The 27,170-nt window shown below is 38.5% G+C and overlaps 1 protein-coding gene across 3 annotated transcripts in view; it reads right to left on the bottom strand.

The window, feature by feature from the left end:
- Positions 1–27,170, bottom strand: part of LOC145997143 (ankyrin repeat and BTB/POZ domain-containing protein 2) — a 331,863-nt gene that overhangs the window by 129,979 nt on the left and 174,714 nt on the right. For 2 of the 3 annotated variants that reach the window (XM_083133786.1, XM_083133785.1), the window contains exon 1: positions 21,973–23,220. The exons of the other annotated variant lie outside the window; for it this stretch is intronic. In XM_083133786.1, coding sequence (XP_082989912.1) covers positions 21,973–22,271 — 299 coding nt within the window. In that variant the 5' untranslated portion in view covers positions 22,272–23,220. Of the gene's footprint in view, positions 1–21,972; positions 23,221–27,170 lie in introns of those variants that run through there. 3 annotated transcript variants of the gene reach the window in all.

Below are 27,170 nucleotides of genomic sequence, written 5' to 3' on the forward strand. Positions count from 1 at the left end.
TCCTTCTGAAAATGTTAAATATTGATACTCCTCACGAGGGACAAACTGACAGACCATATTTTCTTGCATAAAATAGCCAATGGGAACATCAGAGGTGATGATGGCCTTGTCCAAGAAATTCATTTTCGAGTGCCGTAACGCACAACAAGAACCACTCATGTTTTTGCTTGCCAATGGCCAAGATTATGCCTCATCCCTCATCCAACGTTCCCTGTTTCACAGAGTACCCAGCCAATACAATAAATTAGTAAGCCAAATAGACATTTTTGAAAATCAAAAATATGTAAGTCACTTTATCGCATGTAATTTTTAGTTTTTTTTACTATTCTTGGTGTTATTGTTGTTATTTTCTATTGTTGGTACATTTCAGTACAAAATGGTTAATGCTGCATTTGGAATCCTTTGTTGAATAAATAAGTATTACCAAGCAAATTGTCAATCACTAAATTCATGTATTTTATTTTACCCAATGAGAACTTCAAAACGCCAAACAAGCTGCTGACAACCTCATACGTAAAAATCTATTCCTTAAAAATACGTACGATTCAAGAGAAAAATTATCAATAACGATGGACAATTTGCCGAGTAATACTTATGCATCCTACTGTACCTCAGATTTAGAAGAGTACAAATATCACAACGTGGAAAATCTATTGATTTTCAAACTTTAAAGTGTCAGTTAACCGATGTGACAGAATTATTTTTAAAAAAAATCTGAAAATGATCACACAGATCTAAGAATTATAGTGATTGGTGTAGAAAGACGGGACATCTTTTGTGTTAATACATATACAATCACAATAATAATAAAGGCAAAACTGGGCCCTCCTCTAGTGTCACTGAATGACAATAAAAGAAGTTAATAACTAAGTGAAAAATAGGAAGTGTAAATCCATTATAACACAGTAATATTTGACCAAGTGCGTTCAGTGATCGAATCATGATCTTTCCAAAGAAGGGTCTGGTTTCGAGTTCCAACCTGGGTCAGATTAAATTCCCTATTTTGTGCACGAACTACTGCTACTTTGGTTTAGACAAGCGTAATTATATTTAACATTCTTGTTGAGAAAGTACCTATCCAGCAATCCAAAACAAGTGTGAGTATGGCGGTGTAAAAAAAATTCACCCAAGGTTTGATATTGTTCAAAATTCCATGCCAAATCACAGCTCCCAACCCGACCATCTCAGATGTTAATGAAATTTGGTAGGATGGTAGAGAACATGAAGTTACATGTGTAAAATTTTAGCCCTCAGTGATACCGGGTGTTGGTACAGCAGGGTTGCCAACTTCATAAAAAATGTCAAATTTATGCGTACAAGGCCAACAAAAAAATTCATAACTTTTCTTCTAATTATACCATAACTTTCATCTTGGACTTACTTTGAAGCTAAGGAAGCATAATGTTCATAAAACATAGTCTCATATGAAAATACCCTGCTGAAATTTTGATTTCAAGGTCACAGGATGAGACATTTGTCCTGGAATACCTAATAAAACATATCTTCAATTATTTTTGTGGAAATAAGGTATGTTATACAGTTAAATGTAATCTTCGTTTGGTGTAAGTTTCATTTTGGGATGGCTTAGGGAACAGGAATAAAAAAAATCTGACAGTAGTAGGATGCAACATTGGCTTCATCGAAATTCCGAAGAATATCTACATTTGCTTCAACTCAGAAATATAACAGGATGCTTCTGCTTTTCAGTTTCAAAACATTAGGGTGCTAGATATTCTTTGATAGCCGAGCGTATTTGGAAGTAGAGTTTGCATCTGCGATCAGTTATGGATATAATCAGGAAATGATGAAACCCATCGTGCAATCAATCATCAGCCCTCTATGAAAAATCTGCAATGGACTACATGTTATGCGAAGTGGCCGGTTTTGTGCTGGCCTGGCAACTGATCTTATTATAGAACCGTATTTCACCGTATCAGATGTTTTATTCCTGTTCCCAAAGCCATCCCAAACTGAAACTTACATTTAACTGTACAACATACCTTATTTCCACAAAAATTGAAGATAAGTTTTATTAGGTATTCCAGGACAAATGTCGCATCGTGTGACCTTGAAATAAAAATTTCAGTATTTTCATATGAGACTATTTTTTATGAAAATTATGCTTCGGTAGCTTCAAAATAAGCCCAAGGTGAAAGTTATGCCATAATTAGAAGAAAAGTTATGATTTTTTTGTTGGCCTTTTAAGCATAAATTTTACATTTTTTATGAAGTTGGCAACCCTGCTGTATGAACACCCTGTATCACTGAGGGATAGAATTTTACACATGTAAGTTACTTCATGTTCCCTACCATCCTACCAAATTTCATGAAAGTCTGAGATGGTCGGGTTGATAACTTCATTTTCTTCGTGATGATTTGGCATGGAATGACTATATTAATATTTCCTTACTTATACCTATGGTATTTTCATTTGTACAACGATCATCTCCTTAATTCCTCATGGACTATTTTTCGCATGCAAAATTTCTCACGTAATACTTCAGCAGTGGTGCCAGTTCCTCTTCCTTCATTTAACCAGCTGGCATCCCTAAAATATACTCTCGCTTCAATTGCGTTGTGTAAGGCCTGAAGGCAAAATTAAAAGACTTGTATTGTTGATGAGTGGAACGTCATATTTTACATGTCGCTGAACAATCGCACCTTCGGGCGCTTCTTCTGTTTGTTGAACGAGATTTGTGTTTCTGATAATGAAAGCTGAGCTCACGATCCCTTTTGGATTGGAACTGCGCAAGGTTATGAATTTCCTTTTGTCCGCAATGGACAACTTCCGGCCTACTTTGAAAAAAATTTAAAGCACGAAGCTTACAAGGGTTTTGCAGCAAAGGATGAGGTTAATTACATGTTAATAACCATTTTCCGTTGGCTATGTCTCTGGCATTCCAAAACACGAAGGTGCATTGACGCGACAATACAAATCTCCGACATTATGGTATGCTATTATCATTCTTCCAAAGTAATATTCAGATAGTCATGTTACTTTCGATTATATTCATAATGGTGAATTATGAAAGAGTTATTATTAGGGTTGGCATGTTCAAAACGTTTAAAACAGATGACTGTTTTCTTTAGAAATGTTGAATACTATATGGATGAAACAGTTTTGCTCCTCACTTAACATACTGCACATAATTATCAATTTCAATATTTTGTTGCATTTACGATAAAATGTATTTTGAAAACATAGTAGCTACCACGTGGACTGAGTGAGGCCTGGCAACTGTGGATAAGTTGAAGCTTCCCGAACAGCCTACATGCGAGATTTAATACTAACATAAATAGGTATTTTAAGAAGTTAGACAAGTGTCTACTTTATAACTAGGAATAACTAGTTAGTATTCTGTATACTTCCTTGTATGATCAACAGATTCCTTATTAATAGGGACGTGAAGTTTTAGTTTTATTTTACTGCAATTCGGTGTTATTTTTCGGGGCTTAGGGTAAAATTCAGTGTTATTTTTACATGCATTTTTACTATTCCTTTTATGCTTAAGATTTTCACATTGTTTCAGTTCTGGAAAATTGAGACAAATTTTAGTTTTAATGTAAAGAAATATGGCCACCTTTGTGATAAATATCGAAATTTCTTCCATTAGAAAAACTATTTCATCTCATCAGCCAATACATGTGAAATGTTTATTGAATGATAACACCCAAATCTTTGAACAGAATCACACACACAACATTTCCCTAACAATACCAAAAAATCCCGACTATTTTGTGTACACAACATACACACTCCCCCCCGTCCGAAACACAACAGGTGCTTCTCCCTGAAAATTTTCCCGTTCCTACGAAATTTCACTTCTGGGAATATTCCCCCAGCGAATTCTATTTCAGGGCGAGGTTAATACTGTCAGTCAAATCTGCGCCAAACTACAATAAATGAAGCGTGACAATCTCTTTTGAATCGAACTATTACCAGCTATACTACAAACGACAGAACAGCGCTTCAGGTAGTTCTTTCTGAACAGAAGAAGTGTCATCCCCTGTTTATATTGCATATTTCGCGGCGTTTTTCGAGTTAAAGTGTAAAATTCCGTGTTATTATGAAAATTGGCATAATTCGCGTTATTTCGCGATTTCGAAACACCGAAAATTTGCCTCCTTTACCTACCCAAATAAATTTTAAACACTTTATTTTGCTTCCCTCAACTTTTCGTTGTTACTTTTCACGTCCCTACTTATTATTCTTAGAAAATAAATATTTTTGGCATTATATTTTAAACTTTTTATTACTTTAAAACGTTTTTTGGGATCTTGATTAAAACAGTTTACAACATTAAAAACATGGTTAAAACAAAAAAACAACTTTGTTTTGTTTCTTTTAAAAAAAACACAAATTTTGCCAACCCTGGCAGTTATACATCCGAGATTCGTTTTACCGTATTCCAAATTCATTTTATTCGATTCATTTCTTTCCACAGGTCTAGTACGTATTTAAGCTGATTTCAGAATTTATTACAAAGGGTTTCAAATTCCACGATTCGCATTTCCATATAAACCCAGTACTCATTTAGAGAGATTTCAAAATCCAAAGTTTGCTTTGCAGGCCTAGCGGATGTGATACCAGCTTTGCCCCCTTCCCCCTTTTGCAGAACGGAATAATTTACACACCTACTTTCCTAACTTTTCTCAAGTTTCCATCTATTTCATTTTGTACATAAAATTAACGAAAATGTAACTACTTCAACGATGCCATTAATATACGAGGAAATATAATACAGAAATCAACAAATAACCTGAGGGCATTTTTGACCATGTGAAATAAAACAGCAAATTTGAAAATTAGAATGCAGTCTACGTACTTATACACACTAGTCAATGGATAATGTTCAATAGACATTGCATGCTAATAAAGAACCATTGTCGCTGTCATTCAGAAAATTATTACACTTTTTTAAATGACGATCATTTTGCCAATATTGCATGTATTGTGTAAAAAACAAAGTTTTTTATTACTTGAAACTCCTAGATAAATGAAAGATTTCTTCTATTCCAATACCAATGAAATTATATTTAATTTTTTGCGTGCACAAGTTTGAGGCAGGGAATATTAATACCCAATATAAAAAGGCTTCTCTTTCACTCTATACTATTTCAACTCGGTCATTTGAGAAATTCATGTGCTTTAACTACATAAAATTACAAAGTTCCATAATTATTGTGGTTCGAAACTATTTGAAGTTATTCCAATCTTAAATCTTAGATTCTTTGTTCATATCGAGATGACAAGATACTCGAATCCATAGAATTATTTATCATAATCTTTCAACGTGGCACTCAATCGATTTTTCTAATATGAGCAATACATATACTTTGGTTACCTATACTGGATATTCAACTACCAAAGAATTCAGAAACGTGGAACTTTAAGAAAGCTTTTAGACCGAAGCTACAAGCGACACGACATGCTGCTTTGGGCTGGGCAGTTTTCTCATCGTGTGACCTCGGTCTGTTAGTTGCGCATGCACAGTAATGTTTTTGTGCAGACCGGAGCTGACTTTATCGCTTCGGTCTGAAATAGTATGGAGGCGACAGGAAGACAGATTTTCCTTATTATCATAATTGTTTATTTGAGGTGTAGTTTTAAGTCAACTTTGTGCACAGTTTAAAGTGGAATAAGAAACACTGTGCAACGTGCCTCCACTATCGGGCAGGCCATGAAAATCATAATATGAATAATGAATTTCTATATATTTAGGGAACACATCACCTTTACCAAAAGAGAAATATGCTGAGTCATGAAAATCCTAGCCATATCATCATTATCTGCTACTATTGCAAATCAAAATCTTCTCTTTTGCCTTTGTGACTGTACATGCACTCTGCAACGATACTTTACACTGAATATATATTGTACGCAAAGGATGAGCAGACTTTAACACAATTTTAAAATTAAATTGCAAGTCCTCAGCGCTCAACTGGTTTTCATAATGTTATTATACTTACATTGCAAGAATTAAACAACACAACTCAACTTTCAAAATATTATTTAACTTTATAACATTTGATATAAACTCATTTTCGATTTCTGACACAAGACATTTTAAGTCAATTTTCTTACATATAACAAAAACTAATCGAAATCAAGAACTTAAAACAAATATCGACATTGATACAGCGTTCTTAACCTCAATAGTTCCCTGTCCATTTTATAAACTTGTACGCAATAGAAATCAAGTACATATTAGTTATTTGTGAATGTAGAAGACAGTCACAACTCTCTACAATGTCCTGGTCGGTATAAGATACCAAAACTATTTACAAAAGATAAATTAGAAAACCAAAAGAGTGGACTAATTAATACTTGCAAACACAATTTGCATTGTCTTTCAGAGCATTGAGTTAAACACCACGGTATCGGAAACAAGCTAGGAACAATAACCAGAAAACTCGTTTGTTCTCAACTGAACACGTTCCCCTTGCACACATCCCGCTGACTTCTTCACGTAAGAGTAGAGGGATTATACAACACGCACATTGTTTCCGTGGCAGGGAATCAATTGTTTTACAACCTCTAAGTTCGAGTCCACGCTTCGTCTGCTAGATTTTTTTTTTTACTTAATGCTATTAAGTAAAAGTCCGCGCGTTCATTATATCCCCAGCGGTTAACAAAGGGAGCGGTGCTCTTTGTTAAAAGAAACACCCAAGCGGGCGGTTTTCTTTTGAAGAAACTGGAGTAGGAAAGCGATGTTGCCAAATTGAAGGAAAGGGTAAAGAAAAAGAAAGAGAAACAAACAAATTAAAGAATATGTAAAGAGAAAAGAAATACAGATAAATATTAAAAAGGACAATATTAATAAAGATAGGAAAGAGGCATATTATAAATCCTCATATTTACACTAAATACCCCTAACCTTTCTACTCGAAAAATATATTATTTAGAATATACATATATAGTTAACTTACCTTCACTCATCATCATCGTCATCGCTGTCTCCCACGTGAATCACGAATCTCTCCTGGTTACTATCCGTGTCGTGGTTAATGTATTTTCTCTCAATTTTGATGGTGTGTTGAATGCAGGACAACCAAAGCTGAGCATCAATTGTCTCTGTCCCATCACGCAACAGCTGGCATACACTGGCACTTACAGTAGGCGATACATTGTTTCTCCTCACGTATGATTTTAACTTGGCCCACACCAGTTCTATGGGATTAAACATGCAATGGTAGGGAGGGAGTCGCAACACTTCATGTCCACGTGAGGCTGCAAGCTCATCCACTACGTACTTTTTAGTAATGTTTTCCGATTTAATTATTTCTAATAAAAGGGCTTTTATAGGAACAGGTTTCGGTACTGGAACGTCGTGCCTCTCCATGAAGGAAATAATATCCTGCAGTTTTGTCTTCATAGTTGGGATTTTCACCAGCAGCCTCGAGTGATAACTTGCATTATCGCAAATTATGATACACTTCTTATCACTTGGCAAATTTGGCAGCAGATTATTGGTAAACCAATTTTCAAACACTTGTCCGGTCATTTCGTCGTGACTATCAGCTTTACAATCTCCAATGTTCTTAGCGGAAAGATACAAACAATTTGGGACCCACCCCTCGCTGCTCCCAGCATGGAGCACCATGATGCGTTTTCCTCGTGCTGACGGCGACTTCAAAATACAGTTGCAAGTACCGTCGTCCCACCCTTTTTTGACGACGTCGTGAGTGTCGAACCAAGTTTCATCCAAATAAACAATCTGGCAGCCTTCTGATCTCAACTTGTTGAGTTTGTGAAGGTAACGATACCGCCAAGCAACAATTCTTGTCGACTCCATTATTGCATTTCTTTTCTTCAGCTGACGAAAAGAAAAACCAAGTTTCTTCAGAAGCTCTCGAAGCGTCGTTTGTTTGTAAGGAAAGTCTGATATTAGTTTGAGTTGTGTTAATAATTCACAGACACTTGGTGCGCGTCCTTTAGAAAAAAAATTGTAAATCTCTCTCCTAACAAAATCGCAAACAAACTCGTCCACTTTATGAAATTTTTTATTTTTATTACCAGGCTTCTTTGGTGTAACTGGGCCTCTTTCTGTGATCTTTCGCACTGTTTTCCTGTCTAATTTCAAAATATTTGCTGTCTCCGATATTGGTCCTCTTCCTGAATTATTCCTGGAGACATATTCGTGCACACTGCATACAAATTCTTGAGCTTGTTTGTTCAGAATTTTCTTCCTTTTCCTCAGCACTCTGGAACTGCCGCTGCTAGTACTTGGCTGGGGGTCACTTTCGTCAGCTAAATTCTCCTGCGCAACAACGTTTGCTAAAGGAACCTGGTTTGCAACCCACGGTCTCCACATGCTAATAAAAAAACCAAAATCTAATAAAAAAAACTAAAAGCACACCACTATAACAAAGCAACAACACAGCACCATAACACAACACAACTAGTTAAGAAAATCAACCCCGCACGTGGTTATGGCGCAAAAATAACGAGAGGTTCACGCACCCGCCTGCTCCGTCTTGCAACTACAAGAAATGTAAAGAAAATGTGGCAACAACGTCTCAGTGCACGCGCTTATCGGAAGCGGTCTGGCTATTGTTGGCTATTGTTTCCAGTGTTAAGTTTTATCAAAGGGTTGCCGATGGGGATATAATGAACGCGCGGACTTTAATAACGTATTGTCCGCGCTTCGAAAAAATCCTCAAATTTATAACACTCTTCCCACCGCTAACATAAGCTATCTTACGAAATAGCTTGCGATGTTTCAAGAGGAACAACCGAGAACAAGCATGTACACCCTTGCGAGACCTTTTCTTCCCTTCTGCATTGAAAAATTTTCGTTTCACAATCAAAATTGTCTGTTTCGTTGCACCACAAACATTTCACTACAGACGTTGCGTAACTAGAATGACCAATGAAGAGCCACTATCGGGAGAAAAGTAGCGTAAGTCAAGAACTACAGCGACATTACACAAACAATGGTCCTACTCCATGTAACTAACAATCAATTAATGTGGAAATTATTACTGTTTTTAATTGCATTAATGTTTAGATGTTTGTGAATGCATATAATTTGTACATTTCACCAATAAAAGTTACTAACATCTGCAGCCTATATTCTTCACAGACAAATGAAGTCATACATGTAACACACTTTTGTTGATGCTTTTCATGCATTGAGGATATGCCACTTTACTCAAGTTGTCGTTTTTTTTTTTAAAAAAAATGTTAGCAGATACCACAAAGAACGTCTTATTCCTATGAAATCAGTTCATTGTGAATAACCTAAAATTTGGTGTGTAAAATGCCTCTCACGTAAAGCTGGAAGTTATTTCCTTGCAAGTATCAATCGTTTGGGGATGACGTTTACCAACCGTTTCAATTATGATATTTTAACCCTCAATACAGTTGTAACGTCCCACGGACAGGTGCGTTCCTTTGCTTCTTACCCCGCCATTAATTTTGACCTTGAGGCTACCTATCTTTCAGTACCTTCCTCAACTTCAGTGTGCTGTGAAAGCGTGAAGGTAAATGTTGCATTATCTGCTTCTGTGGTGTTCTATTTATATACTGCTGTCCCGCGGACGTCACGACTGTGTTTGAGAATTAAAATCACCGACGATTTATTATGGTCAATAGACAAGAGAATGGCAGATTTTTTTTGTTTGTGGTATATAGTCTACTGAATATAGAGAACCGTGGTTTTGAAGAATGAATGTTAACAATAACTAAGGACTAAATTCACGTTGATCAGCTGTGTGTAAATACTCAGTTAAGATATATTTTGGTTTAGTAAATTTGTTTTCCTTAAACTCACAATATAAACAAAATATTATTTTTAAAAAGTTAAAAAAAGAATGTTTCGCTCTCAAAACTATGTAATTGTGTTCAGTGAATAACAAAGCATACAACATGATTAAATTCACATCATTTAAAATATGCCCTCATATAGTTACATTCCTTTTTTCTTAGAGGTGCTGTGGACCGCACGACTGTGTTAGTGCCGAAACGTTCACGACAGCGGTTAAGGGTTAAATCCCCAACAAAAGCACAGTTAGACGCCTAATTTTAGACCTGTTCAAACTTATTTCTAATAGCTTATTACATAGTTTGATCGGCAATTTGTCCATGGCTACTTTTATCAATTTTTCTATTGAATCCTATGCGTTTTAAAAGAATAGATTTTAACGTATGTTGATGTAGAGGTTATGTGAAACTTGTTTGGCATTTCATTTCAATTTCTGCAGCTCTCACTGGGTAAAAAAGTGCATGGGCGTAGTGATAGACAATTTTCTTGGTAATACTTATGTATCCTACTGTTACGTTTAGGCTGTTCGCCGGCTTAAAGTGCTTGGCTGCAAGAGGATGTGTGTATGAAGAATGGAATAAATTACACTCATTGCCCTTTACCAATATTTAATAGAATCGCACAACTGAAGGGGGGAAGATGACGCACGAGCCAGCAAGATATCTAAACACTGACAAGGATAAAACCCAAAGTGTCACCACTGTACCTGATATCCTTCGCGGTTCCTCGGCTGAGTCACGACGTGGCGCTGTATCGGTCCATCGAAGGTGTCCTCAGTGGATTGGGCCAAACCTTTTAAATGGACCGACTTAACACTTTCACTCGCAACACACTTCGCGCTTCGCTCCCTCGATCACGACACTATTGGCGACCTCTCGTCACCCGGGGACTGCTGGCGTTTCTCATTACACAGCATTTTATTTTCGTCTCGTGACACTACTGTAGCCAATCATTCGTTAGTTTAGTACGGTAACTCGAGTCAAAATTGTGGACACAAGAGAAAAATTGTTATCAAATAAGTTTTATGAGAAGTTTTATTGGAAGTCCGGATATACAAGTATGTTCATTTGTGTAGTTATTTTTACACAGATGTTACTTGACTGGCTATTATAAAGTACTGTTTATGCAACAAAAATATTACAGTTACACTGTTGACACAATTTTAAACAATTCTGCATACCTCATTTCGACACTTCTCCGAATAACTCAATTTCCTATCCCGTATGTACATATATGCAAGAATGCAACGCAGGTCATCGTTGCCAGTGTAGGCCCGTAGCTAGAACTGATCTCCAGGGGTTATCAGGGAGGGCTTCGTAAACCAAGTCAATTTTTCAAAAGTTTAACAGTATTAAATGAAGGTAAATTATGTGTGTCGGGGGTCATTAAGTTAATTTAAAATATAAAATTTAGAAATATCACGCAAATACTAGAGGGTTTTTTCTAGAGCCTATCTTCTAAGTGCTAATTACTGCTAATTACTGCTATACTGACACCATCCCTTAATACACACTCCATACTATTTTTGATGATACAGATATTTATATCATACTTGTTAAAATGTACAATATTCACTTCAATCATAGTGCCTACTGTACATTCCACCCCCGGCCGAAGCAATAAAACTCCCCGTCGTTCCCAAAACTTGGGATCTGTTGACATTTGACGCAGATGTGGAAGGAATGTGGATGATGACGTCAAAGTCACAGATTTCTGTCAAACGAGAGGCTGCAACAGGAAGAGGGGAAGATACAGATAAAGAAGGCTCCTTATGAAAGAACTTTCTAAAGTCTAGTGAACCTTAGACTTCTGCTCATAAACAAGATGAACGAACAAAGTTGTGAACAAATAATATATTCTGTCTACATTTTTACTCCTCATCTCAAACAAATAAAAAAACAAAATAGTTTTACCTAATGTCAAGGGGGCTGGTGGAGTGCCCGGGGGGGGGGGGGCCTGGCGACCCTGCCTGGCTACTGACCTGTGCCAGTGGCTTTTTTATTATTTAACTAAAAACGATAGGACGCTTTCGAAACGCCTCATGCCATCAGAGTGGCTGATTCAAAGCTTAAACCTCACTTTCAAACCACACCTCTGCCACTACTTACTTACCGTAAGTGAAGATTTCGGATTAGAAGTATTGAAGGCAGAATTCGTAGATTTGTCCAGTTCACACGCCAGGAAGCAACCCCATTCCTCTCTCTCTCTTGTTCTCTCTCACTCAGCGTGCTACGACGTCAGGGGTCCCGGGATCGAATTCCGGCCTGGGCATGGATGTTTCTTGCGAATGTCCTTTGGTGAATGTCATCATGTCATCACTCATCCTCATTTTCGCAGAAAAGCGGAGTTTGATTTGCTTCATTTTACTTTGCTTTTGTGCCAGTTTTGGCTAATTTGCGAAAATGAGGATGAATGATGATATGATGAAATTGATGCATGGACACTCACAAACAGCCCAGACAAGGATTCGAACCTGAGACCCCTGGCGTCGTAGCGCGATATGCTAACCACTCCGCCAAGGCGACCGGCAGAAAAGCGAAGTAAAATAAACCAAATCAATCAATAAATCTCTCTCTACCTTTTTGGAGGGAGGGGAGAGACAGAGACAGAGAGAGAGTCCAATAGAGAAAGTCGAGAGAGAAAGAGGGAAGAGAAAGGAGAGAGAACAGAGGAGGGGGGGCAGGGGGAAAGAAAAAGTGAAAACAGAACGAAAGAATGAGGAAGATATCTCTCTCACTCTCTCCTTGCTTATTCTTTCTCTCTCTTTCTCTCAGAGAAAAAGAGAGAAAAGGAGAGCATTGCACACTGTCCTAGAGAGGAAACCTCGAGTGCTGCGTGGTTGCATACGTACAGGATAAAATTACAATTGTTTTCAGGTGCCGTAACCTGAAGTCTGAATGCTGTTAAGAAAAATGTCAAGATTCACGTTTAGAAATATGAATCGGTGACGTTTCCGGTCGTATTCTGCATTGGCCAAACGAGTGCTGAGAATTCCATCTTTCGAAACTTCTTGACTGACAGATTTCCCACAAGAGACTGGGTTACTTGCCCGCTGAGAAAATGACCAGCGCCTCTTAGCGAACGAGAACATCGTTTTCAATTGTTTTCGATGGCGATTTGAGCGGAGGAAGTATCATAACTGTACTGGAAGGGAAGATTGTTCTGCCCATCCCTTGGCAATTTCATCCACTCGAGTGATCACAATGGAATCGAAGGGATGTGGTCGCATGGAAGGCGTGGTCCATTTTCCGGGCGTCAATCATCCAAATTGCTCATTCTTTTCTTAACTGTTTCTCGTTTGTCCGACTTCCCTTATGTGCCTTGTGCCAATATGATAGTGATATTTTGAACGAAATCTGGGAGTGAAGATTTTGCTTAGCAGAAAAATCTAAAGCGAACTAGATATAGCTGAGACCGTTGAACATATTCCTGTATTCGGAGACTGGAATTATAGTTTCGTCTAATTCCTGTTTAGCTCAATCTAAATTTAAGCGAGGGGAATTCTGGTAGTATCAGGGAAATATATCCCATATGTATACTTGTTTTGTATTGATAATATCCTAAGATAATCCTTAAATCTTTTTACAACAATATAATAGTTACATCATTGAAATACAAGGAAAACTGAATCAGTAACAGCGCTTCCAATAATATTTAACACTTCTAATCATCTTCGTTACAACAACATGGAATGAGAATTTTGAGGAAAAACTCAATTTGAGAATAAAAGTGAACTTAGGCTCATTTTAGTGAAGCTTTTAAAGTGATACAATACTCTGCTTTTAATTATTAACATATTGTGTATTTTCCAACAGAAGGCACAAAATATTCTCTTGTATCGAAACACGGGCATAAATTTCACATACAGAGAACAGAAGAAGATTATGTTAAGATTATAAAATGAAGTGTGTATCTCGTCCTGCCTGGTACAGCCACAGACAAATAATAGTAGGCAAACTGTCGATTCCTGTGTTCTTTAGTTATTTTCCGCAACATGGGGTTCAAGAAATTAAACGAGAGCCCAAATAGGCAGAAGACAATCTCTGCTTCGGTCTAAGTACAATTCTGTTCATTAAAAATGCTTAGAATGACGTAGATAGAACGAAAATAGCGATGGACAATTTGCCCATTGTTATATATCATACAGTGGGATGCACAAATATTGCTCGGCAAATTATCCATGACTTTTTCGTTAATTTTTCCATTCTCGCGCTTTTAAGGAATGGGTTTTACGTATTCTGGTGCAGAGATTGTCAGCAGCTTGTTTGGTGTTCTGTTTTAATTCTTGATGCTCTTTCCGTGTAAAATAATGGGAGTAAACTTGGTGATGGACAGTTTGCTGGGTTATATTTATGTATTTCACTCGACCTAGACCCTCTTGTCTACCACAATCCCAACAGATCTCGACCTGTCGACAGGTGGCTCTGCAAGCAGACCTACTCTACGACTCGCTGTAACATCAACGAATTAAAATTAGCCACATACTATTTTTTTTATTACACAGACACGGAAGATGAACGTCTACCTTACGTAAAACTTACTAGGAAATTTAAATGCAGCATTTCTCACGCTAATTTTTAGATTTGCTTATTCCAGTTGTGCATCTTCATTTGTGTTGTACTGGTCTGGGTTGTAATGTCCTTGAAATCCAGCTTTCATCCAAGAAGGGAGGAAAATCACGCAAGCGAGTGAGCGGAAACGAGGGAGGAAAATCGTTGTGCACCGCTGCTTCTTGTATAACAGAGAAAACTGGCACTTCACCACAGAATAGATCCTAAGGTGTAAGATGTATCAGGTGAAAAAACAGAGACAAACAAAAAGTGAAGTGTTTCCAGTATTCTGTCATTTCTATAGGCACTGAATTATTTAAAAATATATATGGATGCGTCAGCATTGGGGCTATTTGATCCCGGTGAACATGATATTTGTTAACATATAAAGTTTTTTTTATCACGTCTTAGTATTCATTAGGAACAATTACCGGAAACTGTCTCAAGCTTCTCCCCTTGATAATTGACATTTGTATCCTCATTGCCCTTTCTTAATAGCAAACTCCCGTGGCGCAGTGGTTAGCACAACGCACTCCGACGCCAGAGGTTGAGGGTTCGAAACCCGGGCTGGGTATGGGTATTCTTTGTGAGTGTCCCTTCATCAATTTCATCATATAGTCACTCATTTTCATCTTCGCGATTAGCCGAAAGTGACAGAAGCGAATTAAAGTAAGCCAAATCAATATAGGATACACTGAATAGTATTGTAAAATCACTAACACAAAACAATGAAATATTGTATATGTTCTAGTACGCATTATATTATATATCATTAGAGCAATATATAAAACAAATTTTCACATGACGTCAGGCAATCCTATCAGGGACACATGTCAAGCAGTAATTCTCACCTCAAATGAAATAATCCAATAGAATTTAATCATTCGTAAAAAATAGAAGCATATTTTTTTACACACACACTGTTTTTTTAAAAATTAATATTATTTTTCTCTATTACGATTTTGTTTATTTTATTTTATTAAGCTTCACTGCCACTTTTATTTAATTATGAAGACTAAGATAGATGTTATGATAAAATTGATGAAGGGACAAGAACACCCATACCTGGATTCGAACCCAGGACCCTATTGTAATTAGAGTTACATGTGATATGAAAATAAATATGTGTTCGTTTGCTGCTCAAATTTAGTTTGTCCCCGTGTGTACATACCTTCACCTTTTTCTGAAGCATGAAATACGTGACAACGGTGTCTAGCATTATACCTGGAGATCGAGTCAGCAATTATATAATTGATCGCTTTGAAATCTCCATTTAAATATACAAGGAAAGCGCTATACAATTGAACAGCAATTTTAGCCAGTACAGGAATTTCAGTGCGTGTTCTTACCACCAGAACACAATTTCTTGTATACTTATGTGCTTGCGTGTGAAGACTGTTCAAAGTATGCGGCAGGTGCGAACACGCACAAACAAGTGGCTAAGATTCCTTCTTAGTACACACGGGTACAAACAACTAATGATCTTCTGTGCCACTAAAGCTTTTGACTCAGAAAATACCTTCAACTACTGCCGGTAGCTTGGACTAGAAAACGAAGCTGCTTTGGTCTACATTTTTGCTTGCCTGAGGTATCAAATTTATTTGTTTAATGACATTTCCAGTACAGCACAAGTTATTTTAAACCGGAAACAATAGTAAAACAGCTGCTTAGTGTTAAAAAAAAGTAGCATTACTTATGTACAATTTTTTGTAGGTCAGAGATAAAAGATGATTAATAATAGTCGTAGCAATTCCCCTACAACGTTCTTCAAATCGCTCGTCCATCTTTTATATCTTGTCTGCAGTGCGCAATGTCTTATGGGAACAAAAGTATACGGAACGAGTTTACAATACCGGACCACTCTCCAATTTCTATGAAATTTCGCCTACTCACTAATTGTGAACTCCTAATCACGAATCTGCATGTAATAATTGGCGGTCAAGTATGGAAATCGAGAAAAAAATTAAATAAACTATGTTTTCTTAACGTAACGTAACCCTACCATAAGAACAATAGCTCCACGGAAGACGCCATTTTCCCAACATGAAGAAATCAACAGGCAAGATAAGGTATAGTTCTCTTAGCTAAAATATTAATTTTTCTTTGTATTTATGCTAATGGAACCTAACCTAACCTCGTAGGCATTCCTCGTCTGTCGTCAACAAGATTGTTGTGCGTAAAGGAAGACCATTAGCTAATTAATTGCGAAAGAAAGATGGTTCCGAATTGCTGTGTATGGACAATCACCGTGGTAAATCGCAAGGTTATTTTACAAGTTGTACCCATAAATGTACAATTGTAACAAGTGACCGCCAAATATGAACTACAGATAAGTCATCAGGACACCGAAATTAGTAAGTAGGCGAAATTTTATAGAAATTGGAGAGTGGTCCGGTATTGTAAACTCATGCCAAGTATACATACAAGCAGCCCCGGCCCTAGGAATTTTGCCGCCCCGTGCAATTTTACTTCTTGCGGCCCCCACCCCAAAATACGTACAAAGAAAACGTATGAACAACTAAGCTTGTTATCCGTGGCAATTTCACATGGCATAACCAATTTTTAATATAATAAAATGAAAGAATACATAATGTGAGAAGATAAGTTATTCATAAATAAAAAATAATCTATATTTAAGCCTAATAATAATAAAATATATGTTGAATTTACTCAACATAGTTTCTGCCGACGTGCAGAACTCTCACCTCTCCTGTTTTGTTTCATTATTTCTTCATGACTATTTATACTGTCCACAATTATGTACATTTTCCTGAACGTTGTACGTGAAGTAACATATCTTCACTTCATCACTATTTACAATAAACTATGTATGTACAATTATGTACACCTTGTAAACCACGATTTCTTCATGATTACATATTAACTTCGTACCATTTCCCCCTTAAGTTGGAAAGCTTACAAATGAACTTTTCTAGCTTTTCTATTTGCGAAGTGGCGAATAACAGAACCATAGTCTAATTTCGCTGGATCTGTACCCAGGTATATTCTTCATACAGTTCCGCTACATCCTGAGCACTGACAAAAGGAGATTCTCTTTCACTTTTTTGCTGAAATACACCATTATCATCAGGATCGCAATTAGAACAACCTGCCACGAGTTCACAATCACCTACCTGTTTCGAATTCTTCGGATTTCACTACATCGCTTGCCTCAAGTTTCAGAAATTTGTACAAAACTCCACTTCGTTTTTCTATATTGCGCTCTATTTCTCGTTTGCGTTTACGATATTCTGCAACCGAGAGTTTTCCTTTTATCAGATATACATACCTTAGTTTACCATTACAAATGCAACAAATATTTTTTTAAATCTCTTACGACGAATTGACAAATGGATTTAATTTGAATTTTCTCCGCCCCAAGACGACCAAACTGCCTCAAATAATGCAGCTTCCATTTTTATACATTTTGACGCCCCCTTGAGCTTGCCGCCCCGTGTTGCACGTACAACAAGGCTTGTTGCCATACTTGTAGATCCCCACACATTTTGCCACCTGTCCGGGAGATCATGGTCAGAAAATAGCGACAAGCGGCGCACAGACAGTGCAGAGCTAGTAGGCTACAGTGTGATTCACGAGTATTACCGTGTAAATTGTCCACCACCATATTCGGGCACTTTCTTTGACCCAATAAGAGCTTCAAGAATTAAAAGAAAACTCAACAAACAAACTGTTTACAACTTCTGCACCAGCATATATAAAAATCCATCGCTTAAAAACACACAGGATGTAAGAGAAAGCTTAATGAAAATAGTCATGGACAATTTGCACTAGTCCAAGTCCAACTGAAAAATCCAGCAGGACATCTAGCCTCGTGTGATTCAGGCATTATTTACAAAACTCGTGCACGTTCGTTTGCTTGAAATCATGGAAGTCTAAAATCAGTCAGATGTTTGTTGTAGTTCTTCTGATGTGTGGAAATGTAAGCATAACGAACTTTTAAAAATGCTACGTGATTTCTATGGTGAAAAATAAATCTTTACAACGCTGGATAAACAACGTGTCCTTAGTTTTATCTACCGATCGTATTTGGCGCTGCACTCGAACTGCAATTCGAAAGATTTCCGCTTCCAGCCCACACGACTTAAAAACCGAAGTGCGAGACTGTTGTCGAAGGATATTCTCTTCACCTTTCGGACACGGCCTGAAGACCACGCTGTTGGATAGTTCGCGACACTTGAAGTTGCAAATCATGCATTCCAATCCATAATCACTTGGTAGATAATGAGGAAAGATAAAGGCAACTGCAAACGGGAATTACCGAGAGGAACGACATTGAGGATTGAGGATGTATCTCTCCAAGGCCCTTAGCACTGCAATTAATTTCTGAAGGCGAGGACGCTGTTAAGTAAAAGACACGTTTACAACGCCGGGAATTAGAAGCTTGTATCTTCCCGAGTTGACGCTACGCTTCCAAGCATCTTAGGAATGGCGTATCACTTCACTGCTTTACAATGAGGTGCTGTCGTGTCACCTACTTTTAAAATGAAGTCGGGTGAACAAAATGAGAGGGAATGGTATCGATGACCAGTCTCGTCTCGTCAACGAGGAAGCCTCTCTCGTTCTCGGATATTTAAACAGCTCCAGTCTCCTTTCCACCTTGGCAAGGATCCAATCTCGCTTCCAGTCTCGACAAAAATTTGTAAAACAATGAAAACTAATTTCCCTGCCGTTTAATACCTATTGCAGTTCCAAGGGCTTCCAAACTGCTTTTCATTGAGCCACGCTGGTCTATGCATCGAATCCCATCGTCGCTGTTTTTATTGCTTTCTGGACCTGAGCCCGATGCTACTTCTTTCCAATTATCCTCGAGAATCAATACCGAAATTTTGGAGATTTCTAACCATTCATCTACAGCCATTCTTGTTTCATATATTAACTGTTCGTGTAATAATAATAATGATCATTATGATTGGCTCATTTTCATTATTAAACGTTTATTCAATACAAATTAACTATAAGCTTTTTTATTACTACTACTACACGGTTCGGAACCCCCTCCAAATATATATATTTCTAGATATGTGCCTGACACCAAGTATAGAATTCTAACGCATCTTTATATTTAGGACAGATGTTTGACAAGGTCGGTAATAAAATGGAAAGCTGGCTCATCGTGTAAATCGAAGGCCCAATCAATTTGTATTTGCAAAATGATACTGTCCAAGGTAACTTTCCACCAATTAAAGATTACACAATGTAACATGTCAAACTATTTTTCTTTTGTATTCTATGACTAATGAACTTAAGCATTCTTATACAGAAGTGAAGTTCATTCTTCTGGTATTTATGGACGTTGCAAGGACTTCTTGTGACGTCAGTCAAGTTACTGATAAAAACTGATTAACAGCAGTAGCAGCAATACATCATAGTAATAATTATTGATTAAACACATGAACTAAATTATCCATGGGAATACTTCTACACGAGGAACTCCGCAATGGCGCAGTGCTAATCAGATCGGGATTTGAAGGGGAGCCTTGGAGGGCTACAGCCCCGGATATCCACTGGAAAAAAAGGTTTACAAAATGAAAAAACGAAAGATTTTAAATGCCCTATAAATAAATAAAAGTATATCTGACATAACTTAACCTAAAAGCTATAATTAGAATTATATATAGCCCCGGGCCTCCACATATATAAATCCGTTGCCTTGTGGTCAAAGATTCGATCCTCGGTGATGGCAAATTCCACGCGCATGCAACTTTAAACTGTAGGTCCAGTTCCTTATTTGAGCACATAATCTGAGCATAAAAGGAAACGTTGACAATGAATGTAACCAGATAAGCGAACATCTGATACAACTGACGAAGGGGAATTATGACCCGCCCCACTTTGGCACACCACAATCCACACATACGCATAATAACGAGCTAAGAAATGTGCATATATAACAAAAAATATAAATTATGCGCGTTTCTAGGTATTAAAAATTGGCATTCATGCTGTCATTATCAAAATCTGCAACTCAATCACAAGTTCATAATTTCATTTCGAATACAACATGCCCAGGCTGGTATTCCACGAAAAATCGAGTACAGTAAAACCTCGTTAATACGGACTGGCAAAAGGGGGAAAAAGCAGAGTGCAAGGTTTTAAATGTGGCTAGAAGTCAACATTCGCATTCGTCATATTGCTCCGTAACTGCTAAGAATACGTACATCCAACGTCCATGGGAGAACTTTCCAAAGAAAAGGCAGTCAACCACTGATGAAATTCTGTTTCCCGCAGACTTTCGGGAAGAAGCCGCATTTACACAGGAATACCCTCGGCATACATTCCAAACTGTCCCAACAGAATATAGACATTCAAACCAACTTCAACAGCAAGAGTTTCGAGTGATGCAGAGCCTCGTCCGACGGGCACATCATAATATGGGTATCGCTTATGTACCTACTGCATTGTATGTACAGTATTGCTTTACATGTGACTGTACTGTATAGTGTATTTAGACCTATGCCCTTTAAACACACCATAATAAACGTGTTTTGTTGCTATAAACTGAGTGTTAATGCACTCTCTACTATTCTTTTAGGTTACTTCAATTAATCCGGAATTTCGTTAAACCGGTCAACTTATCCCCTATTAGTTCGGATTAACGAGGTTTTACTGTATTTAAACTGATCCAGAAAAAAGGTTCCCACAAGTTCATAAGTTCATTTCCAAATGAACCTAAACAGAGAAAAATGTTTGGACTAATAAAAAAACAAGTTCTGGAAAACAAATATTTGTTTATCTTGTACGGACGCGCGTATCAGTTAAAATTACCCAGACGATTTTGTAATATATTTTCTGATCACTTCCAATGAGTGCATGCCACCCCTCTCAGTACCTTTCCAGTGAACCCGTACGACTGTCGGGTCCTTGAATCAGCTGTGCGAGTACGATTCAGTTTGGTATTTGAACATGTTCTTGTTTATCGTTTTTATCAAATTAATTGCGTAATATAATAAGAATGTTCAAAATAAATAAAGTTAGTTTAATCAATGGAGGTTTACATGTTTTAAAACCAGTGCCAAAACTTCGGGGTAACGGACAGTTTCCTTTTCTCGTGGTAGAAAAAAGTAGCATTAAGAGGAAAAGTCAAGGGGCAAAAAGTGGGGGTTCAACGGCCCCTACGCCCCCTTCATCGCCGCCACTGTTTAGAACAATTATAATTCTGACTTCAGAAGCAATTTTGCCTGTGGGTAATTTTTACCCAGCGCAAGTCCTTGAGTCCCAGCTGAAACTGTTAGGTTCTCAAGATCAAAATTGCTTTAGTAATTGTGGGCATTTGTTTAGAGTTGCCAAAGAATTTGCTCATGGACGTCAAGGAGGTGATACCGCCCCCCTGGAAAATGAATGTCCACTTAAAAATTATATATTTCACACATAATTTCATTCTCAGTCACAGTAACTCATGTTACTTATTATAAGGGCGTTGTTTGAGGAGGCATCACTATTATGGGGAAAAATGCCTAATTTGCCCCCCCTAGAAAAAATACCTTGCTTGCCCCTCCCTGGAAAAAAATTCTGCGGAAGTCCATGATTACCGTGCTATTAGATTTTAGCAACCCTGTTTTGTTAAATTAAACATATCACGTTCTTTCCGTGTAACGCTAACAACAATGCAAAAACAGATGCAAAAATCAACTTACCGCACATCTTCACCCATCCCCCGTTCGAAGGCATCCTGCAACTTGTAGCTGAACGCGTCCTCGATCTTCTTCGTGATGGTATTGTTGTTCACAACAATAGTAACACTGCCACCGTTTTCCGAATATCCTTCCTGGCTGCCGTCGGGACGCCTCAGAATGAAATTGGGCTTGCTTTTGTTTTTCTGACACTGAGGGGAATCCCCACAAGGCGACGCCGAAGGGCGCAGTGACTGCAGCTCCCTGCACAGGAGACAGTCGCACTCGCATTGTTGCTCTTTATACTTCTTCTTGCAAGGCATCTTGCACCTGCACCATTCCTACTGGTGCCACCTCTATTGCAAGAACCAAACATCAAAGAGCACCCGCGAATGTAGTTAAATAGTCACTTATTATCACTGACAGAACCACATTTCCCATGTGCTATGTAGAAGGCAAGCACAGTGTTCTTTTTCAAGTAACAATACGAAGTTGCTACAATGTAAGATTCCATTGTTGGTTGTCTTTCTCACGTTAGCCCGCTCGGATTCCAAGAATACATAATTTGTTTGCACAGAATGTTATAGCAAGACTAGATGTTATATCTGCCCAGAAATGGTGCATGCAAGGTGCGAAGATCCTCAAGAACTCGCTAACAGACGCTCACAAAACGTGAAGATCTGAACACACTGCTCGGTTCGCCAAATTACACATGTACACAGTTAAGAAAACCATACAACGGTAGCTTTGAAAAGCCTTTCACGTCAAGGCTTAAGATGGATTAAGTGTGTAAGGGTTTCGGAAGATTGGTAAAAATACAACCGGTGCTCAAGAATATTCACTAGTTCGCGGAAATGTATGCGTTACTCTTTATTTCACTTAGGTGTCCACTTTCGTGTTATCTCACTTAGGTCTTCCTTTTGTGGTCCCCACTTTGAACACTAAAATCATTATATCCACTAGCGGCTGTTATTGTTCCAGCCAAACGTTTGAACTTCAACGCTGTTTATCAACATTCATATTGAGATTACTGTCAGACACTGTACTTTGCAGCTTTCTTCCACGACATGAACTCAACACTGATAGTCGTTCAGCACCTTTTAAAAGAAACAAAACACTGAGCTACTGTTCGATGCACTTATCGAGCCCGCCAAGCTACCTCGCGATACTCCTGTTCGAATCTCTACCTCCGAGTGACGTCACGGTTCGAAGAAGGGGGAGGATACGAAACGAAATCCCGGCAATCGTCACACGTGGATGCGGGTGCTGTCTGCTGTTCTCCTCGGCGTGGTGTTCCTCATTGTCTAACAGTAACATTAAAACCTAAAACTCGAGTGTTCGCCTCGCACGCTTTCTTCCGACAAAAATCCTGCGCGCGCCTACAACGAAATAAAGTAGATTTTTCCCAAGGTTTCCTCCCCCCTCGACATTCACCCGACTCCCCCGCTCTTCCATCACCTTTCATCGAAAAGAAATGACCTCTTTCTCATCCGCTGGTATATGACGACTTTCTGCCGGCTTCCTTCTATTATTGCTCTGAGAAAACGACATTTGCAGTCAACCTCCTTTTTTCTTCAGCGGACAATGACGAACAAGGGGGGAATATGAAGTAGATCCCCACACATTTTGCCACCTGTCCTGGTGATCATGGTCAGAAAATAGCGACAAGCGGCGCACAGACAGTGAGAAAATAGCAAGGAATCCCTTGCACGCTAGATCAGTGGTTTCCAAATTTATTTTTATCATGCCATGTGGAACCAAAAGCGTCAACTTAAAATAAATAAGGGGGGGGGGCAAAGTTGTAATAAACAATATTATATATTTGAAAATATATATGATACAGTCTCTCTAGGTGAATTTTGGAGGGGGGAGAAAGTGCCTTACTTCCCCCCCCGAAAAAAAATCGGCGCTTATGTGTGGAACAATCTATCTCCTTGTTTACTCTAAATTTTACAATAATCTCAATTATTCTCTCTTTGCAGCATTTCTTTATTATTTATTCCTCTCTTCCTCTCTAATTCACTTATATTTCTACTTTTCTCTCTCTCTGCCTCTGGTGCTTTTTTTTCACAAACCCTCTCCTTTCTTTCTCATTCGCTTTAACTTCCACTTTTCTCTCTCTCTCTCTCTCGCTTTTATTTCTCCTCTTTCTACACTCTTGTTTCTTTTTCTCTTTGATTTCGCATTTACAGTGTTTCTGTTCCTTTTATTTTCTCTCTGCCTCGCTTTTATTTTCCTCTTTCATTCTTCTCTCTAGCTCATATTTCTCTTCTATTTCTATATAAAAAAAAACGACGCACGGTTTTAGAAGCGATATCGGGCGGAGCTACGGAGAGCGTGTCATTGGCGACCAGCCAATAGCAGGAGTGCAACGTTGTACAGTTAGGAAACTGCGGCGCGCAAGTTAGACGCCGTGTTCTGTATTTTTCTTGCGCGCAAGAAGTTTTCATAAAACTCGCCACTTTTAAGTTCATCATACGATGGGGCACGACATTTTGAATCTGTCTGCCCAAGTCCCACGAATTTCCGTCGCGTACAGCCGGAGTTATAGTTTGTTGAAGAAACACGGGGGAAAGAACGTATCTCTACACACACACACACAATTACCCTTTCGTTTTCCTTCCTTGTTCCATCTGTTTTTTTCGTTGCCATCATGTTGATCCCGCCGAGTTGTGTCATGGTAAAGCTATGGGTGTCAAATTCGGCTGAATATGAACAATGGCCCTTCGTTGTCGTGGGCTTTCACGAACATTGAGAGTCTGAGTCACTTTCAGTTCAACGTTTTCGTAACAAGGACGGTGTAAGATAATTTTACTCGTAGGCCACGAAGAACAGTTGTGAGAGGATTCGATAATCCCTTATTGAGTGATTTGATTTATTTTACTTCGCTTTTCTGCCACTTATGACTAATCGCGAAGATGAGGATGATTAGGGCAATACAGCCCTTATTTTCGATAGTTGTGCAAGAGCGTGTGTTCCGCGAGTGTTATTTAATATTTTCGCGCCGGCCCCCATGGTGGAGTGGTTAGCATATCGCGCTACGACGCTAGGGGTCCCGGATTCGAATCCCGACCTGCACATGATGTTTATGAATGTCATTCATCAATTTCATTACATCATCACTCATTCCCATCTTCGCAAGTAGCCAAAAGTGACAGAAAAGCGAATTAAAATAAAGCAAAACAAATCAAATTATTAATGTTGCTCTCGAAACCTAGTACTAGTAGTACAGGCAGCAAGGGTAAAATATTACGTTCACAAGATAGAAATCTTATTTTTGAAGCAGTGGCGGCGATTGGGTTTCAAAACCGGGGATGAGGGGGCAAAGAAAATATATTTCCCTTTGTAGATAAGGTTTAGCATAGTGCGGGAACCAAAGTGGCGAGAAGTGGGGGGACAACTGCCCCCTCCCTCCTAATCGCCGCCACTGTTTTGAAATGTATTCTTACTTCAAGGAATTGGTGTCGGAAGAAGTGCGTGCTGAAACTTACGGCTAAAGCGTGTGGTGTATGATGCATACTGTGTTGCGTATTATAAAACAGGTTAATGTATCTACCACAGAAATCGGTGAACCCCTATTCAAATCTCCTGGGGAAACATGCCAGAAAACAGAAACGAGAGCGATGATGATGGCCTTGCAGTTCCTCTATAATAAATAAAATACCTTCAAACTTCTTTCAGGTACTAGTTTTTCTTATATGCTGCAGTGATATGATATAATCCTGTGTAGAATTCTTTACTATATATTTCATTGTACTCATATATCACGTGCATGCATTACATATAAAAAAGTTGAATATTGGACACAACGAATTCTTTGTGCTTCTCTTCCGCTAGCAGTTGGTTTGGCAACAGCGCGACAACACTGGCTGCGTATTGGCTGAACTCATGTTCCTTCTAAAAGCGTACGCCGTATAGTTTTCTCTATCGCTGTTATTTTTCCTCATCTTGCATTCCCCTCTATTTTCTTTCTTTCATTTTCTTTCAAATGTATCTACCAAATATTTACTTTTCTCACCACCCCTCTCCATTCTTCCACTTCTATCTCTCTTCCTTTGTCTCTTTCAAATCCTTATTTACCTTTCCCCCCATTCTTTTCCGTTTATTGCATATCCCTCCTTTTCTTTTTCCCTTAAAACGTTTCCATATATCCATACTGAAACAAAAATTCACACAATTTAGGCTCTGTCCGAAAGGTACAAAGAAAAGTATGGTCTTGGCGGAAGAGACGTCACCTAGTACAGTTCGAAAGCGCCAAGAACAGAAGTACGCAAGTGCACACTCGCAGTACAGATGGTTGGTGACTAGGTCACGTGGTTTCCGCACTCGTTGTTCATTTGCGTAAAGTCACGGGGGTAGAAAGCCAGCAACACAGGTAGATATACGTTATCGGTCAGCAAGTTGTTTGTTATAGTTCTTCTAATGTGTGGAAATGTATGTGTACGAACATTAGAAAATGCTATGTGATTTCTATGGTGAAAAAAAGTGTTTAAAACGCGAGGAAAACAACGAGTATTCAGTTTTATCTACTGATCGTATTTGGCGCTGCAGTCGAAGTGTAATTCAAAAGACAACACTTTCAGTCCACGACTTGAAGACAACACTCAAAGACCATACTCGGAGGTGCTCGCTTCAAGTACGGTCTTGTACCTTTGGGACACGGCCTTAGGTTGAACTTTGTTCACCTGCAATCAGAAACGTTCTTGCCTATGGACGTTTTCGTCGGGATGGAAGGAGTGATGAAAATATTTCATTCTGTTCACTGTACTTTTTGCGTGGACACTAAAATAAATGTTATCCTCTTGTCAAATAATTCAAAATCAGATAGGTATTGCCTACCTGGGGAAATGTTCACCCCCCGGGAAAAGTGTTTACGCCGATTCCTGCATCACGGGCTACATATATATTACGTCTCTGGAGCAACGCCGGACATAACTGTGAAGAAGGGGTGAAAGCGAGTAGACGGAGCGAAGCAGTGCGCGCTGTTGCAAACTGCTGGTAGCTGCAGCCGCGTTTTCCTACTTCCCCTTACACATTCATTGGCTCTCGCGTCACAACTTGCACTGAGACTTGTTTTCGTTCGCTTACTCCACAGACTTCTAGGACAGAATGGCACACTAGCAATGGCGTGTCCAAGGGAAAGGGGGGTTGATGGGGGTTATAACCCCCCATTTGGCCCAGTATTCCTGAAAAAACAACGTTAAAAGCATAAAAGATGGCAA

This window comes from Lepisma saccharinum, chromosome 13, assembly GCF_977018435.1.
Source record: "Lepisma saccharinum chromosome 13, izLepSacc3.1, whole genome shotgun sequence".
Lineage (NCBI taxonomy): Eukaryota > Metazoa > Arthropoda > Insecta > Zygentoma > Lepismatidae > Lepisma > Lepisma saccharinum.